Genomic DNA, 18,689 nt, shown 5'->3' with positions numbered 1-18,689 from the left:
CTATTACATTATGATGTAGTGTAGTTTATGTATTTGAGATCAGTTAGGCGCTGTACAGTTTACTTTGGGTACTATACTGTGTGCTATGAGTGGCCCAGTTTTTTTGCTTTGTAAGGCTGGTTTCACATTAGCGCATTTTCAGCGCGCGCACGGCCGGGGGTAGCTCCGCCCCCGATCCGGCTCTCTGCCCGGCGTGCCCGCCCCTTCCTTGTAGCGCCGCCTCCTAGCGGACAGCGGCGCCTGCGATCGGCGCACCCTATCTTTAGCATAGGGTGCGCCGATCGTGCGCAGGCCGTGCGCTAGTTGCGCTTTGACCTGCGCTGCGCACTTTTGACGGTGCGCCGTGCGCGCCAAAATCGAACTTTTCGGATTTTGGCGCGCACGGCGCACCGTCATAAGTGCGCAGCGCAGGTCAAAGCGCAACTAGCGCACAACCTGCGCACGATCGGCGCACCCTATGCTAAAGATAGGGTGCGCCGATCGCAGGCGCCGCTGTCCGCTAGGAGGCGGCACTACAAGGAAGGGGCGGGCACGCCGGGCAGAGAGCCGGATCGGGGGCGGAGCTACCCCCGGCCGTGCGCGCGCTGAAAATGCGCTAATGTGAAACCAGCCTTAGGAGTAAAAATGCTGCATATGAAACAAAGCTATGTGCTGCTTTTTGGTGTGGATTATGTGTGTGATTTGTCTACATTACATGTTAATAATGTTAGCTTCTAGATTCAGCAAAAACACACAACAAATGTTATGCTGAATTTTGTTTTGTTTTTTACTTCTGAAATTCAAAAATCTCATAGCTTTTGCTGGCACTGTAAAACACAGCTTCTTTTCTGCCTAAAAAAAACAAAAAACCAAATAAAAGACAACGCTGCAAAAATGTAACATCTAGATTGAGTCCTGGGATCACGTTTCTGGGCTCCAAACTAAGAGATCCTATTAAAAAACTGAGGGACCCTGGTTTTCAATCTGAGTATTGGAGTCCAGTCTATTTTGCCCTGATCAGAAGCACATGTCACATTACACCCCTCAATACATAGAAGTATTTACTATATCTTAAGACATACCATTCAAGTGAGACATGCAATTCAATCATAAAGAAAAGGAACAGCCACAGGATGGGTGTCTGGGAATACTAAAAGCTGTCTGCTGAATCAAACACCTTACGTCAACATTAACATGTAAGCAATCCTTTTTTTACCATTTTCCATCTCGCCTGAAATACAATTCTATTTTCAGTATTGGCACCTTTAAAACTGCTCTAGAAAATAAAGTATTTCTCCCAGAATATTGTTGCAATTACACAAAAAAACAGGAAAAAAAGGCAAATTGGACATAATTTCACACAAAACTCCAAAAATGGGCCGGACAAAATTGTTGTCACCATTCCAAAATTGTCGATAAACAACTTTGCTTCAAGACTGTGATGCTTGTTCAAACTCACCTGCAGCAAGTAACGTGTGGGCAATATGTAAATTACAACTGAAACTGGATGAAAAAGGGAGAAGTTGACTCAATCTTTGCACTGTGTGTACCACACTTACCATGGAGAACAGAAAGAGGAGAAGGGAACTGTCTGAGGACTTGAGAGCCAAAATTGTTGAACAATATCAACAATCTTACGGTTACTAGTCCATTTCCAAATATCTATTATGTTCCTTTGTCACAATGCACAACACAATCAAGAAGTTTACAATCCATGGCACTATAGCTAATCTTCCTGGATGTGGATGATAAGAGAAAAACTGCTGAAAGGTTGCAACACAGGATAGTTTGGACGGTGGATAAGCCGCCCCAATCAAGTTCCAAAGAAGTTCAAGCTGTCCTGCAGGCTCAAGGTGCTGGATTGTCAGTTGTCAACTATCAGTTGTCATTTGAATGAAATTAAACGCTATGGCAGGAGATCCAGGAGGACCCCACTGCTGACACAGACGTAAAAAATTAGACTGCTGTTTGCCAAAATTCTTCTGGGAAAGTGTCTTGTGAACAGATGCGACCAAGATAGAACATTTTGGCAAAGCTCATCATTCTACTGTGTACCGAAAATGGAACAAGGCCTACAAAGAAAAGAACACAGTACTTACAGTCAAATATGGTGGAGATTCAAAGATGTAATGGGGTTGTTTTACTGCCTCCGGCACTGATGCCTTGCACACAGTCAAGGCACCCATGAAATCTGAAGATTACCATAGGATTTTGGGTCCCAATGTAGTGCGCCCAGTGTCAGAAAGCTGGATTTGCGTCCTAGGTCAAGGGTCTGCCAGCAGGACAATGACCCCAGACATACATCAAGAAGCACCTAGAAATTGATGGAAATAAAGTGCTGGAGAGTTCTGAAGTGGCCAGCGAGGAGTCTGGATCTAAATCCAATTGAACACCTCTGGAGAGATCTACAAATTGCTGTTGGGAGGAGGCACCTTCAAATATGAGACCTGGAGCAGTTTGCAAAAGAAGAAAGGTTCAAAATTCTAGTTGAGAGGTGTAAGAAGCTTGTTGATGTTTATAAGAAGCGACTTGATAACAGTTATTTATTCCAAAGGGTGTGCAACCAAATATTAAGTTGAGAGTGCCAACAATTTTGTCAGGACCAATTTTTGAAGTTTTGTGAGAAATTATGTCCAATTTGCCTTTTTTTCTCTGTTTGTGTTGTTCCAATACACTCAAAGGAAATAAACAGGTGTATAACAAAACATGGGTAATTGTAATAATTTTCTGGGAGAAATACTTCATTTTATGGAACAATTTCAAGGGTGACAACATTTTTGGCCATGACTATGTCTTTAGATTGTATATATTTATGCCAAGCATCAAAGTCCTAGTTCCTTTTTACGATTGTAGTTACAGTGATCCGACATCTTTAGAGGGCTCTACTACTTTGGTTGTCAAAGTCTATAGGGCTCTAAAGTGCCTATATGTATTGGTGACAAGGATCACCTAACAGCTATGATACATTTCCCCTTGATTCCTCAGGTTGTTTCATTCTCCATGGAAAAGAAGACAGAAAAACCCCTAGTACTTAAAAGGAGAGCATGGCTCTCATTCATTACTCACACAGATAGTGATCTTTAACACTCCATGCTTGTAGTCTCTGTACAGCTCAGTGGATTCCTTATTGCATTCAATGCACCTGTACAGCGGCTTCTGATTTACGCCCATGACGTCCGAATGAGCGTTCATTCTGTAATGCAAGAAGTGAAAATTGCAAGTAACCTCAAACTTTCATCATGGGATACATTCTGTAATAACTGATCCCAATGTAATGAAGACATAATTTTCAGGTGTCCAACTAGGGCAGTGATGTTCACCTGCAGCCCGAGGGCCACGTGTGGCCTGCAATGCCATTTTATGCGGCCCCCAACCATATGGACAGAAAAACGCGCTGTCCGACAGGTTAACTATATGTGAGCAGCCACACAAAGAAGAGGAGTTGCAGCAGCTGAGGACTAGGACTGACAGGTACCAATTGTGCACAGTATAGCCATTTCTGGAGGCGTCATACATCAGGAGAATGGGGTCTCGTTACCAGTTTGGCTCCAGAAAGCAGTGTGTGAATTAGACCGGTGGTCATGCGTGTTTGTGGTCACTGTAGTTTATGGGAATTGTGAAACATTAGGCAGTAAGTAAAAACGCATGAGCTATTGTAGAGAGCCATGTGCATGCATGACCTCTACCTTTTCAGGACAGGTTTTTTTTCAAGAAGGATTAAGAAGATGATTTTACTGCAAAATTCACATAAAAATGCTTTGAATACTCTTTGAATAAGCTTCCTATTAGTTTTACTGAGAACTGTTCAAAATAACGTTAAAAAAAAGTTACAGTGTGCATATAGGAGCTTTTCCAATTAAGATCAGTCGGAAAGTTATTCATTGAGTATTTGACACGTTTTTGATGTGGATTTAGGAGGGGAAGCTATTTCTAAATCCTCATCAGAAATTTGTAAGTGGATCATTAGAGCACAGATTGGTGGAGGCAAAAGTCCAGTAAGTAGAATTTCAGACATTTCTGGTATATACGGTACTTTCGATATGCCACAAAAGGTAATACCGCTTTAACTTTTACTACCTCCAGATTGGTTCAGAATGACAAAGTGGCCCTTGGACCAGAAAAGGGTTGTGAACTCTCGTATTAGTGCATGTGGGTGCTACACTCGTAAATTGGGGAACCCTTCCTCTAAGGCCACGTTCACGCATTCAGTATTTGGTCAGTATTTTACCTCAGTATTTGTAAGCCAAAACCAGGAGCGGGTGAGAATTACAGAAGTGGTGACCTGTTTCTATTATACTTGTCCTCTGATTGTCCCACTCCTGGCTTTGGCTTACAAATACTGAGGTAAAATACTCACCAAATACTGAATGTGGCCTAATATTTAGAGTTGCCACCAAAGATCAGTCCACGTTCTGGTGGAGGTGACTGATCCAAGTGGCCACCAGAGCAAAATGTATGTTGATCTGCTGATATCCAGGCTGGCTTTATTCTACAAAGAGGCTCCCATGATCATTTTAAAAATAATTATTGATTGCTAATCACTGTTTTAAAAGTAAAAAGCTCTCTAAAAAACATTATTCTGATGAAACTGTAGTGGCCAAATTCGCTGTGTAGCCTCACCTTTGGCAACATGCCTTGGCACACACCAGCCGGAGCACCCTCTATTCGGAGCTTGAGAAGGCAAATTAGGAGCCCCATCTGGTATAATTTTTATACGCTAAGGACGAGAAGTCACAAGTTAGCACAATGTAGTAATTGTCTGGATCGATGTTATACGCACGTGGTCAAAATTGTTGGTACCCCTTGTTTAATGACAGAAAAACCCGCAATGGTCACAGAAATAACTTGAATCTGACAAAAGTAATAAATATAAAATCTATGAAAATGAACAAATGAAAAGTCAGACACTGGTTTTCAACCATGCTTCCACAGAATTTTTAAACAAATAAAATTCATGAAATAGGCCTGGACAGAAATGATGGTACCCCTGAAAATAATGTGACAAAAGGGACATGTTTAATCCCTTTTGTCACATTATTTTCACATTAAATCAAGGTGTGTTCATTATCATTGATTTTTTATTTATTACTTTTGTGAGATTCAAGTTATTTCTGTGACCATTGTGTTTTTTTTCTGTCATTAAACGAGGGGTACCAACAATTTTGACCACGTGTGTATTTTGTTTTTGCGGTTTAATGACGTTTGCTTCATCCATGCAAAGAACAGATGTGGAGTATTAAACATCTAAGGTACTTTTTTTCTATTTCACATTTAAAGGGGATTTCCACTGTTAGGCTATGTGCCCACGGTGTGTGTTAAAACGCACACCAAAAACCGGACTCCTTCCCAGAAATTGCGTGTTTTTTTCCGCGCGATTTTACCGCGATTATGATCGCGATTTTGCTGCGATTTTCGTGTGCGATATTCAAGCACTTTCCAAGCGATTTGAAGCATCACTTGGAAAGTGATTGAGAGGTTGGTCACACTCGTCAAACATAGTGTTTGACAAGTGTGACCAGGTTTTTACTATTGAGGCTGCCTATGCGGCATCAATAGTAAAAGATAGAATGTTAAAATGCTACAAAAAAACAAAAAAAAAATAAATCGGTGTATATTTACCTTCCGGCGTCCCGCGCTGCATTCCCGGCCTAAGCGTTCCCAGTAATGCCTTGCGAGACCTGTGATGACGTAGTCTCGCGTTGCTATAGCGATCTCGCGAGACCGCTAGAGTCACGCGAGACTACGTCATCACTGGACCGTGCCGCAAGGCATTACTGGGAACGCAGCGCGGGACGCCGGAAGGTAAATATACCCCGATTTTTTATTCTTTTTTTTACAGGGGTATGGTACCCAGGGCCTGGAGGACAGTCTCCTCTCCTCCACACCGTGGGTACCAACCGCACATGAGACGCTTAGCTTCCCGCATGGTGGGCATAGCCACATGCGGGAAGTAAGCGATTCTCATGCATTCCTATGGGTGCGGAATCGCGGCAATTCTTTGCGATTCCGCACAAAAGAATGAGCATGCTGCGATTATTTCTGCGATGCGATTCCGCCGCGGAAAAAAGCGCAGCATTAGCACAGCATGTGCGGAATGCCATAGGAATGCATGGGGGGGGGCGTTCTGTACACGATTTTTAAACGTTTTCACTGCGTTTTCGCGCCGAAAATCGCGGCAAAAACGCTTAAAAATCGCTACGTGGGCACACAGCCTTAAAGTGGTTCCTGAAGGTCAGCGGTCATGTAAAATAACAAAATTTACAGTTAGGTACATATATAATTGGACAGAGACAACATTTTTCTAGTTTTGGTTCTAGACATTACCACAATGAATTTTAATCAAAACAATTCAGATGCAGTTGAAGTTCAGACTTTCAGCTTTCATTTGAGGGTATCCACATTAAAATTGGATGAAGGGTCTAAGAATTTCAGCTCCTTAACATGTGCCACCCTGTTTTTTAAGGGATCAAAAGTAATTGGACAGATTAAATAATTGTAAATGTTCATTTCTAGTACTTGGTTGAAAACCCTTTGTTGGCAATGACCGCCTGAAGTCTTGAACTCATGGACATCACCAGATGCTGTGTTTCCTCCTTTTTGATGCTGTGCCAGGCCTTCACTGCAGTGGTTTTCAGTTGCTGTTTGTTTGTGGGTCTTTCTGTCTGAAGTTTAGTCTTTAACAAGTGAAATGCATGCTCAATTGGGTTGAGATCAGGTGACTGACTTGGCCATTCAAGAATATTCCACTTCTTTGCTTTAATAAACTCCTGGGTTGCTTTGGCTTTATGTTTTGGGTCATTGTCCATCTGTAGTATGAGACGACGACCAATCAGCTTGGCTGCATCTGAGCACACAGTATGGCTCTGAATACCTCAAAATTCATTCGGCTGCTTCTGTCCTGTGTCACATCATCAATAAACACTAGTGACCCAGTGCCACTGGCAGCCATGCATGCCCAAGCCATCACACTGCCTCCGCCGTGTTTTACAGATGATGTGGTATGCTTTGGATCATGAGCTGTACCACGCCTTCGCCATACTTTTCTCTTTCCATCATTCTGGTAGAGGTTGATCTTGGTTTCATCTGTCCAAAGAATGTTCTTCCAGAACTGTGCTGGCTTTTTTAGATGTTTTTTTTAGCAAAGTCCAGTCTAGCCTTTTGATTCTTGATGCTTATGAGTGGCTTGCACCGTGCAGTGAACCCTCTGTATTTATTTTCATGCAGTCTTCTCTTTATGGTAGATTTGGATATTGATACGCCTACCTCCTGGAGAGTGTTGTTCACTTGGTTGGCTGTTGTGAAGAGGTTTCTCTTCACCATGGAGATTATTCTGCGATCATCCACCACTGTTGTCTTCCGTGGGCGCCCAGGTCTTCTTGCATTGATGAGTTCACCAGTGCTTTCTTTCTTTCTCAGGGTGTACCAAACTGTAGATTTTGCCACTCCTAATGTTGTAGCAATTTCTCGGATGGGTTTTTTCTGCTTTTGCAGCTTAAGGATGGCTTGTTTCACTTGCATGGAGAGCTCTTTAGACTGCATGTTTCCTTCACAGCAAAACCTTCCAAATGCAAGCACCACACCTCAAATCAACTCCAGGCCTTTTATCTGCTTAACTGAGAAAGACATAACGAAGGGATTGCCCACACCTGTCCATGAAATAGCCTTGGAGTCAATTGTCCAATTACTTTTGGTCCCTTTAAAAACAGGGTGGCACATGTTAAGGAGCTGAAACTCCTAAACCGTTCATCCAATTTTAATGTAGATACCCTCAAATGAAAGCTGAAAGTCTGAACTTCACCTGCATCAGAATTGTTTTGTTTAAAATTCATTGTGGTAATGTCTAGAACCAAAATTAGAAAAATGTTGTCTCTGTCCAAATATATATGGACCTAACAGTATGTGTTCACCCTCCCCAGGTCAAGAGCCGGCTCTCTATTGCTGATCCGAGCTCAGCGTCCTGGCTGCTGCTGTGCTGATGTTATGTCGACATTGCTCGTCGATCCTGCTGATGTAAACGGCACAAGCCGCCAAGTACAATGATCTGCTGCAATGGTGATGTGAGCCGTCGATGTGACTCTGGACCCGGGGAGGGAAAGCCACATCTGATTTTATTATTTTACATGACTGCTGTCAGTTGAGGACCATTTTTTTTAAAAGTGGAAAAACATAGGTCAGAGGGCATTGCAATCTAAAAATTAATGTGATATATGACAAATCAATTACTTTACAATAGCTGACATAGAAAAAAAACCCAAAATGGTGCAGAATTTATCCACAATGAAATATACTTGTGGTGAAGAACTCTAAACAGATAAAATTGCTGCAAAATACATGTGCAAGAGCAAGTGCAGACTGAGCCTACAGTATGTCAGGAGCGTTTCTCGACATATACTCTAATGTTCTCATAGCTCCCATTCACCGGACGGCGGTAAAACTTGTGCTGTTTTTGGCTATTTTCTGGTATCTGCACACCCCTTGTATAACTGTATGGGAAAACACAGCAGACTGCACTTTCCCATACAGAAGAGGATGCAAAGACACAGGTCAGGGAGTGTGACACATGTGGTCAAAATTGTTGGTACCCCTCGTTTAATGACAGAAAACCACACAATGGTCACAGAAATAACTTGAATAATAGTAATAAGAAATCAAAATTCTATGAAAATGAACAAATGAAAGTCAGACATTGCTTTTCAACCACACATCCACAGAATTTGTAAAAAAAAAAATTAAATTCATGAACTAGGCCTGGACAGAAATGATGGTACCCCTGAAAATAGGGTGACAAAAGGGATATGTTAAATCAAGATGTGTCCACTAATCAGCATCACAACAGGTGTCTACAATCTTGGAATCAGTGAGTAGGCCTATATAGAGGGCTACAGATGCTATACTGTATGGTGTGGCATGGTGTGTATCACACTCAACATGGACCAGAGGAAGCGAAGGAAAGAGTTGTCTCAGGAGATTACAAAGAAAATTACAGACAAACATGTTACAGATAAAATTTATAAGACCATCTCCAAGCAGCTTGATGTTCCTGTGGCTACAGTTGCACATATGATTTAGAAATTTAAGCTCCATGGGACTGTAGCCAACCTCCCTGGACGTGGCCGGAGGAAAATTGATGACAAATCAAAGAGACGGATAATACGAATGTAACAGAAGAGCCCAGAAAAACTTCTAAACAAATTAAAAGTGAACTTCAAGATCAAGGAACATCAGTGTCAGATCGCACCATCCGTCGTTGTATGAGCCAATGTGGACTTCATGGGAGACGACCAAGCAGGATTACCATTATTGGAAAAAGAAAAATCATAAAAAAAGCCAGATTGGAATTTGCCAAACTACATGTTGACAAGCCACAAAGCTTCTGGGAGAATGTCCTATGGACAGATGAAACAAAAATGGATGGAAAAATGAAGCATATCAAGAAAAGAACACTATCCCTACTGTAAAACATGGAGGAGGCTCTTTGTGTTCTGGGGCTGCTTTGCTGCATCTGGCACAGGGTGTCTATAATCTGTGCAGGGCACAATGAAATCTCAAGGGATTCTAGAGAAATGTGCTGCCCAGTGTCAGAAAGCTTGGTCTAAGTCGTGGGTCATGGATCTTGCAACAGGATAATGACCCAAAACACACAGCTAAAAACACCCAAGAATGTCTAAGAGGAAAACATTGGACTAGTCAGAAGTGGCCTTCTATGAGCCCTGACCTAAATCCTATTGAGCATCTTTGGAAAGAGCTGAAACATGCCATCTGGAAAAGGCAGCCTTCAGACACGAGACAACTGGAGCAGTTTGCTCTTGTGGAGTGGGCCAAAATACCTGTCGAGAGGTGCAGAAGTCTCACTGACAGTTACAGGAATCGTTTTATTGCAGTGATTTCCTCAAAATGTTAAGCAACAAAATATTGAGTTAAGGGTGCCATCATTTCTGTCCAGGCCTATTTCATGAGTTTTATTTTTTTAATTCTGTGGAAGCATGGTTGAAAAGCAATGTCTAACTTTCATTTGTTCATTTTCATAGATTTTTTATTATTACTTTTGTCAGATTCAAGAAATTTCTGACACCATTGTGGGTTTTTCTGTCATTAAACAAGGGGTACCAACTACCAACAATTTTGACCACGTGTGTATGTTTACAATGACTCCCTACGGTGGACGGATGGCTCCTAACTGCGGCCTCTGTTGGGTGTATACGTCCTTAGCGCATGCCTACGATTCTGGGGACTGAGTCTTACATGTCAATTATGCTGTGGATTTGCCACAAAATGTCCGTATATGCTTACAATGGAAGAGCAGCTCTACTTGATATAGTTGCAGAAGTCGGGGATATACATTTGTCGTCAGTTTCCATTAGTTACCAACAGTTGTCAATTGCAAGAAAAAGCAACTGATCAGATGTGATGATGACTGATCAGACCGGGGGCAACTTAGCACCAAATATAGATGAGTAGGATCTGTCATTATCAGGTGAGATTAGGCAGGGATTCTTGGCTTTTATTGTTAGCGGTCAGAAAACTACACATTATACTGGGCACAGTGCAGTTATCTAGTATAGGGCTGCTCAGTCACATTACTAAAATAGAAACATCCTACAGCAAACCTCACCAGACTAGACGATCATTGAGGCCGCACTCGGACGTGGAAATTTCACACTGGAAATCCACCCCAAAATACAGTACAATTTACAGAAATGGGGTTTTCAAATACTTCGGAGTGGCAACCCAAAAAGGGGTTGGGCACACTTAGTGGAAATTCTTTGGCACAGAGGGGAAACGGGCGGCTAGGTAGGGAAAATGTGCAGGATCAAGGAGCACCAGCTTTGCTCACACGCAGCTTCCCCTCAGGATAACATCACTGACCACCGGGGCAATCAGTTTTTGGGCCTAACAGTTCGGTTAGGCTATGTGCACACGTTGAGTAAATGGATGCAGAAATTTCTACACCCTTACTTGGGAGGAAAAATGCAGATGCAAAAACACTTTTTGGTGCGTTTTTGACTAATTTGAGTGAAGTCAATAGTGAAAAATACAGGGCACAAACACAGGGAACTGACATGCTGCAGATTATTTTCTGCACGCCACCAATAAGCAATGTGTGTATGACCCTTCAGGCTTCTCATTCACTTTGCTGGCATCAGGATTGCTTGAGGTTTTGCTAGCAAATCTGCATGACAAAAACACACAAAATCTGCAATGTGTGCACAACCCTGTAGACTGGAGATTGGCTAACACGCAGCGGCTAGTGCCTGGGCAGACATGTGGCATCAATGTATAACAGGAAGAATCACTATTTCTGAGAAATGATCAGTTGACTGCAACCAGCGATTATGAGTCAAGAGTTAGGACAACGCTGTCATTAAAGGGAATCTGTCACCCCATTTTTCGACTATGAGCTGCCGGCACCGCCATCGCCATCAGGGGCTTATCTACAGCATTCTGTAATTAATACACAAAAATGCCCAGAAATCTCATATTCCCATAACAATGTAGGTACTATATACCACAGACAGAATTAATCACACTAATGATGACCATGTAGTAAACACAAGGCACCACTGAATGGTATATACAATAAAAATATTCTTTATTTGAAAATAATTAAAAACATACAGTACATACCAAAAGTTTGGACACACCTTCTCATTCAAAGAGTTTTCTTTATTTTCATGACTATGAAAATTGTAGATTCACTCTGAAGGCATCAAAACTATGAATTAACACATGTGGAATTATATAATTAACAAAAAAGTGTGAAACAACTGAAAATACTGTATGTCTTATATTCTAGGTTCTTCAAAGTAGCCACAACAGGACAATGACCCCAAACACACCTCCAGGCTGTGTAAGGGCTATTTGACCAAGGGGAGTGATGGGGTGCTACGCCAGATGACCTGGCCTCCACAGTCACCAGGCCTGAACCCAATCAAGATGGTTTGAGGTGAGCTGGATCGCAGAGTGAAGGCAAAAGGGTCAACAAGTGCTAAGCATCTCTGGGAACTCCTTCAAGAATGTTGGAAGACCATTTCTGGTGACTACCTCTTGAAGCTCATCAAGAGAATGCCAAGAGTGTGCAAAGCAGTAATCAAAGCAAAAGGTGGCTACTTTGAAGAACCTAAAATATAAGACATATTTTCAGTTGTTTCACACTTTTTTGTTAATAATTCCACATGTGTTAATTCATAGTTTTGATGCCTTCAGAGTGAATCTACAATTTTCATAGTCATGAAAATAAAGAAAACTCTTTGAATGAGAAGGTGTGTCCAAACTTTTGGTCTGTACTGTATATAAACAAGGTGCTGAATGAATGAATGAATGAATGAATGAAGGGACACACTCGCCATAGACCCACCACAAACCAATGCTGTCTAACCACAATACAACAAATTTCACAATGTGATAACAATCACAGAGGACCACAATGCCCCATCATGAATAAATAATGAGCCTAAAAAAGAGGCATACATATAAAAAGGACTGTGCATCCTCTTCTCACAACTTAAATGCTAGCCTGTGCCAATACTATACTGTGAAAGGATTTAAAAAGATGTATGAATGTACATACCAGTGGTAGAACGGTGGTGAACCCTGGATGTCCCTCTGCCCCAAGTTAGATTATACTCACCCTGGCGTTCGGTCCAGTCCGATGGGTGTCGCCGTCCGGCTGGGCGCCTCCCATCTTCTAACAGTGACGTCCTCTTCTTTGCTGCCTGTCGCGGCTCCGGCGCAATGGTCTGCCTTGTTGAGGGCAGAGCAGAGTCCTGCAGTGCGCAGGCGCTGGGAGAAGTCCGGCGCCTGTGCACTGCAGTATTCTGCTCTGCCCTTTACAGGGCAGAGCAGTGCGCCTGCACCATGACAGGCACCAAAGTGGGCATCACCGTTAGAAGATGGGAGGCACCGGACCACAATACCCATCGGACCAAGACCGGACCGTCCCCCCGGTGAGTATAATCTAACTCCTTTTTCTTCTCTTTCAGGTTATATTGGGGGCTTATCTACAGCATTACAGAATGCTGTAGATAAGCCACAGATAGCGGTGCCGGCAGCTCATAGTCAAAAAATGGGGTGACAGATTCCCTTTAAAGGGATTGTCTGTGATGAAACTTAAACAATGTGGCCCAGGGTGGTAGTCCCAGTCGAGTCAACCAAGCCACAGTCAGTATACACCCCGACACCTTGTACAGAAAGAGGACAAACACAATTCCAGACACAGCTGCACTTCAAAAGGGAAACAGTTTGATGAAAGGGATGAATAAAATGCATTAACTTCCTGCTCTCTCCCCAACGCTGTCCACGGCTGTACCCACAGCAGCCACGGCAGCCAAAAAGAGGAGGTAGTCCATATGGCGGAATCTGGATGCTTGAAGTCCCTTCGGCGGGGCACACACGTAGTCCTAGTGCCCGTTGCGCTGCCCAAAGGTCCGGGGCTGCACGCTTTTATATCCTGGGGTTTTGCAAGGCTCCCAGCTGCAGCTGAGCATCTGCCCTGGACAAATGTGCTGGGCTCTGACCAGGAAGCAGGAGCTTCCTGCTCCCTAAAGGCTACTAGCCAAGCCCCCAAAGTTAACCTGTGCTGGCCCCGCCTCTAACACATATACAGTTGTGGCCAAAAGTATTGACACCCCTGCAATTTTGGCAGATAATACTCAGTTTCTTCCTGAAAATGATTGCAAACACAAATTCTTTGGTATTATTATCTTAATTTAATTTGTCTTAAATGAAAAAACACAAGAGAATGAAGCAAAAAGCAAAACATTGATCATTTCACACAAAACTCCAAAAAATGGGCCAGACAAAAGTATTGGCACCCTCAGCCTAATACTTGGCTGCACAACCTTTAGCCAAAATAACAGCGACCAACCGCTTCCGGTAACCATCAATTAGTTTCTTACAATGCTCTGCTCTAATTTTAGACCATTCTTCTTTGACAAACTGCTCCAGGTCCCTGATATTAGAAGGGTGCCTTCTCCAAACTGCCATTTTTAGATCTCTCCACAGGTGTTCTATGGGATTCAGGTCTGGACTCATTGCTGGCCACCTTAGAAGTCTCCAGTGCTTTCTCTCAAACCATTTTCTAGTGCTTTTTGAAATGTATTTTGGGTCATTGTCCTGCTGGAAGACCCATGACCTCTGAGGGAGACCCAGCTTTCTCACACTGGGCCCTACATTATGCTGCAAAATTTGTTGGTAGTCTTCAGACTTCATAATGCCATGCACACGGTCAAGCAGTCCAGTGCCAGAGGCAGCAAAGCAACCACAAAACATCAGGTAACCTCCGCCATGTTTGACTGTAGGGACCGTGTTTTTTTCTTTGAATGCCTTTTTTTCTCCTGTAAACTCTATTTTGATGCCTTTGCCCAAAAAGCTCTACTTTTGTCTCATCTGACCAGAGAACATTCTTCCAAAACGTTTTAGGCTTTTTCAGGTAAGTTTTGGCAAACTCCAGCCTGGCTTTTTTATGTCTCGGGGTAAGAAGTGGGGTCTTCCTGGGTCTCCTATCATACAGTCCCTTTTCATTCAGACGCTGACGGATAGTTGACACTGTTGTACCCTCGGACTGCAGGGCAGCTTGAACTTGTTTGGATGTTAGTCAAGGTTCTTTATCCAACATCCGCACAATATTGCGTTGAAATCTCTTGTCAATTTTTCTTTTCCGTCCACATCTAGGGAGGTTAGCCACAGTGCCATGGGCTTTAAACTTCTTGATGACACTGCGCACGGTAGACACAGGAACATTCAGGTCTTTGGAGATGGACTTATAGCCTTGACATTGCTCATGCTTTCTCACAATTTGGTTTCTCAAGTCCTCAGACAGTTCTTTGGTGTTCTTTCTTTTCTCCATGCTCAATGTGGTACACACAAGGACACATGACAGAGGTTGAGTCAACTTTAATGCATGTCAACTGGCTGCAAGTGTGATTTAGTTATTGCCAACACCTGTTAGGTGCCACAGGTAAAGGTACTGTCGCACTTAGCGATGCACCAGCGATATGACGCGGTCAGGATCGCTGGTGCATCGCTAAGTGGTCGCTAGTGAGCTGCCACACAGGCAGATCTCACCAGCGACATCGAAGGGGTCGGGGGTCGCTACTTACCTGTCAGATGAGGCGATCCTGACGTCCTACCGCCCGCGTCGCCACAGCAGGAAGCTGACGACGAGAAACGGTCCAGGACGTTCTCGCGCGATCAGCGATAACCAGCGGGGGAGCGGTTGGAGGTAAGTATCAGACATAGCAATATCGCTATAACGTCACAAAAACCAGTGACGTTATAGCGATATTGCTAGCAATATCGCTTAGTGTGACAGGCCCTTTAGTTACAGGTGCTGTTAATTACACAATAGAGAAGCATCACATGATTTTTCGAACAGTGCCAATACTTTTGTCCACCCTCTTATATTTGGTGTAGAATTATATCTCAACTTGGCTTTAGGACAATTCTTTTTGTGTTTTTTCATTTAAGACAAATTAAATGAAGATATACCAAAGAATGTGTTTGCAATCATTTTCAGGAAGAAACTGAGTATTATCTGACAGAATTACAGGGGTGTCAATACTTTTGGCCACAACTGTAATAGCATGGCAAACACAGCACAATAATACACCATCTGGGTACCACACAGGAGAGAGAGAGAGGGGAAGCAATGAGGTTCTCTGCCACCTCCTTACACTCTCCCCTCCTTAAACATGGCCATCCTCGGCCATGACGACCCCTGCAAAATTAGCAGCAAACACATGCATAAAAAAAAAACTTCAGTGCAACAATTTTCAAACACCACCAGCATAAGAGTTCCGGTCTCTCTTCCTACGAGTCCACGTGACCCTAGTCCTATTGTTCCTGGGACCGTTGCAATCCATATCCGGGCCTGATGGCCAACTTATTACACAGTTTTTTAACCCGACTCGATCCTCAGGTCCTCCTGACGGCAGTTTCCCCGCCCTCCTTCTGGAGGACCATGGGCTTGTAGATGGTGGTAGGCTGCATTTAACATGGGGCCAGTCCAAGGAGAAAAAGGGGCCAAGTCCAGGGGCACAGTTCAGTTCTGTAGCAGAAGCACACAAAGGCCATCATAATTAACCCCCCGTGGGGTTTCAGTCCTGTGATCCAGCAAGGGGTGCACCAATGGGTGCAAACAAATTGGGAGGAGGGGAAAAGGAACAGACATGTTCCTTATCCTGTAACCACACCGGACGCCGCAATCCTTTGGCGCCATACTGGCCTCCTTGCCCTTTCAGGGAAGCAGAACAGTCCCCAGTATTTTTCGGGGTGCAACCGACACAAACTCAATTAACCAGGGGAAGAGTCCTGAGGAGATCATTTGCATATTCCCAGTGCCTTCTGGGATAAGTGAAGAGTCTCTGCGAGCTCAACGATCACTGGATTTTGACCGTTGCAGCCGAAAAGAGGAAATCGGTAAACTTTTTTTGTCTAATTTGATCGCACCCAAAGAGTGGTCGTAAATTGCTGCTGTTGTGAGTTCATTTTCCCCTTCGTCACTGAGGTCTGGTGAACTCCCTATTCTGGTAAAGGAAGGTAATGAGCCTCATTATCAGGCACCAGAGCCTAATGAGGATGACTGGCTGAGTGGAGTCACGGACTGGATATAAGGCTGCCGACGCCCTTCTGCCCTGCGGGTGATTTCTCTGTGGACCTCTGGGACACCAGTCTGATTCCTGCTCCTCTAAAGCTAAGTTTTCTGCTTTGCCTGTTAGCATTTGTGTTTGGTTGTTGTTTTCCTTGCTTTTCTGTATTCTGCCATTCCCTGCTGGGGTGAGCTGAATCTCCTTTTGCCTGTAGCTCTGTCTTCAGAATATTCCTGAGTACTGACATAGCTTTTTTGAAGCCTAGCGTCTTCAGGGCCTTTTTCACTGTCAGTTTGTTGGCTCTTATTTTCATAGGGTTTTTCACGGATTGCAGACAGCAGCCTTCCTGTCCTTTTCTATCTAGCTAGATTGGGCCCCGTCTTTGCTCAGTCTATCTTTCTGTTTGTGTTAGTGTTTTCATCTTGCTTCACCGTCATTATATGTTGGGGGCTGCCTATTGCTTTGGGGTCTGCTCTGGGGCAGTTTAGATTTCCCCTTTCTTTCTTTAGGCCTATTTAATTCTCCGGCTGTGATCGAGGGGTCAAGGGCATCGTAGGAACCCCCCACGGCTACTGCTAGTTGCGTTGATAGGTTCAGGGGTCTGCAATCCGATAGCTGCCAACTTCTCTGGTTTTCTGGACTTAGCTAGCATTTCTGTTTTTGCCTCCTACGGTGACTCAATCATAACAGGCTGCACATCCAGTTGGAAGAATGTCTCAAGTGGGGTACCACAGGGCTCTCTCCTGAGCCCTGTATTGTTCAACATCTTTATCAATGATTTAGATGAAGGAATTGAGGGTAAACTGATTAAATTTGCTGATGACACAAAGCCAGGAGGGATAGCTAATACTAGAGAAGAGAGAGGATTCAAAAAGATGTAAATAAACTGGAGCAGTTGGCAACTAACAGAATGGTTTTTAACAGGGAGAAATGCAAAGTACTACATCTTGGCAATAAAAATGAAAAAAGAATATACAGAATGGGAGGAATAGAGCTAAGCAACAGCACATGTGAAAAAGACTTGGGTATACTAATAGATCACAGACTGAATATGAGTCAACAGTGTGATGCAGCAGCAAAAAAGGCAAATTCATTTCTAGGATGTATTAACAGAAGCATACAGTCTAGATCACGTGAAGTCATTATTTCCCTCTACTCCTCTTTGGTCAGACCTCATCTGGATTATTGTGTCCAGTTTTGGGCACCACATTTTAAAAAAGACATCAACAAACTGGAGCAAGTTCAGAAAAGAGCGACCAGAATGGTGACCGGTCTGCAAACCCTGTCTTATGAGGAAAGGTTGCAGGATTTGGGAATGTTTAGTTCGCAAAAGAGAAGACTGAGAGGAGACTTAATAGCTGTCTACAAATATCTCAAGGGCTGCCACATTGTAGAAGGATCAACTTTATTCTCATTTGCACAAGGAAAGACTAGAAGCAATGGGATGAAACTGAATGGGAGGAGACATAGATTAGATATTAGAAAACTTTTTGACAGAGTGATCAATGAGTGGAACAGGCTGCCACGAGAAGTGGTGAGTTCTCCTTCAATGGAAGTCTTCAAACAGAGGCTGGACAGACATCTGTCTGGGATGATTTAGCGAATCCAGCTTGAGCAGGGGGTTGGACCAGATGGCCCAGGAGGTCCCTTCCAACTCTACCATTCTATGATTCTAAAGACGGCCACTTCAGTCCACACATGGCTGCTGATTTGCATAATGGGCTGCATTTGTACCCTGCACCACTATGTTGGTGTGGTTAGAGGGTCCGATGGAGGAGGAGTCTCCACTGTTCCTCCAGCTCAGCATCCCCTCCAGCGGTGGCCCCATAGCTCCCAGAGCCTCCAGCTCTGCTGGTACATTTGCGGCCTCCTCATTGCGTCTAGGCGCCGCTCTTTCCTGTACATCTGCGGGAACTTGACGCTTGAAGTCCCTTTGACGGGGCACTCACATAGTTCTAGTGCCCGTTACGCTGCCCGAAGGTCCGTGGCAGCACCCTTTCCCCTCCTGGGGTCTGGCAAGGTTCCCAACTGCACCTGAGCATCTGCCCTGAGCAAAGGTGCCCTGGCTCTGACCAGGAAGTAGGAGCTTCCTGCTCCCTAGAGGCTGCTAGCCCAGCCCCCAAA

General features: G+C 43.8%; 1 protein-coding gene across 5 annotated transcripts in view; it reads right to left on the bottom strand.

Annotated features, from left to right (window-relative positions):
- The window catches only part of ARV1 (ARV1 homolog, fatty acid homeostasis modulator), a 56,226-nt gene that overhangs the window by 36,917 nt on the left and 620 nt on the right, over nucleotides 1-18,689 (bottom strand). For 3 of the 5 annotated variants that reach the window (XM_073557644.1, XM_073557643.1, XM_073557647.1), the window contains exon 2: nucleotides 3,046-3,172. In XM_073557644.1, the coding sequence (XP_073413745.1) occupies nucleotides 3,046-3,171 (126 nt within the window). In that variant the 5' untranslated portion in view covers nucleotide 3,172. Of the gene's footprint in view, nucleotides 1-3,045; nucleotides 3,173-4,599; nucleotides 4,697-18,514; nucleotides 18,540-18,689 lie in introns of those variants that run through there. The other 2 variants (XM_073557645.1, XM_073557646.1) reach the window with 2 other exon arrangements.

The sequence above is a fragment of the Dendrobates tinctorius genome, unplaced genomic scaffold (assembly GCF_039654945.1).
Source record: "Dendrobates tinctorius isolate UK_male_01 unplaced genomic scaffold, ASM3965494v1 ptg000250l, whole genome shotgun sequence".
Classification (NCBI taxonomy): domain Eukaryota; kingdom Metazoa; phylum Chordata; class Amphibia; order Anura; family Dendrobatidae; genus Dendrobates; species Dendrobates tinctorius.
This window is presented reverse-complemented; position numbering and strand designations above follow the sequence as displayed.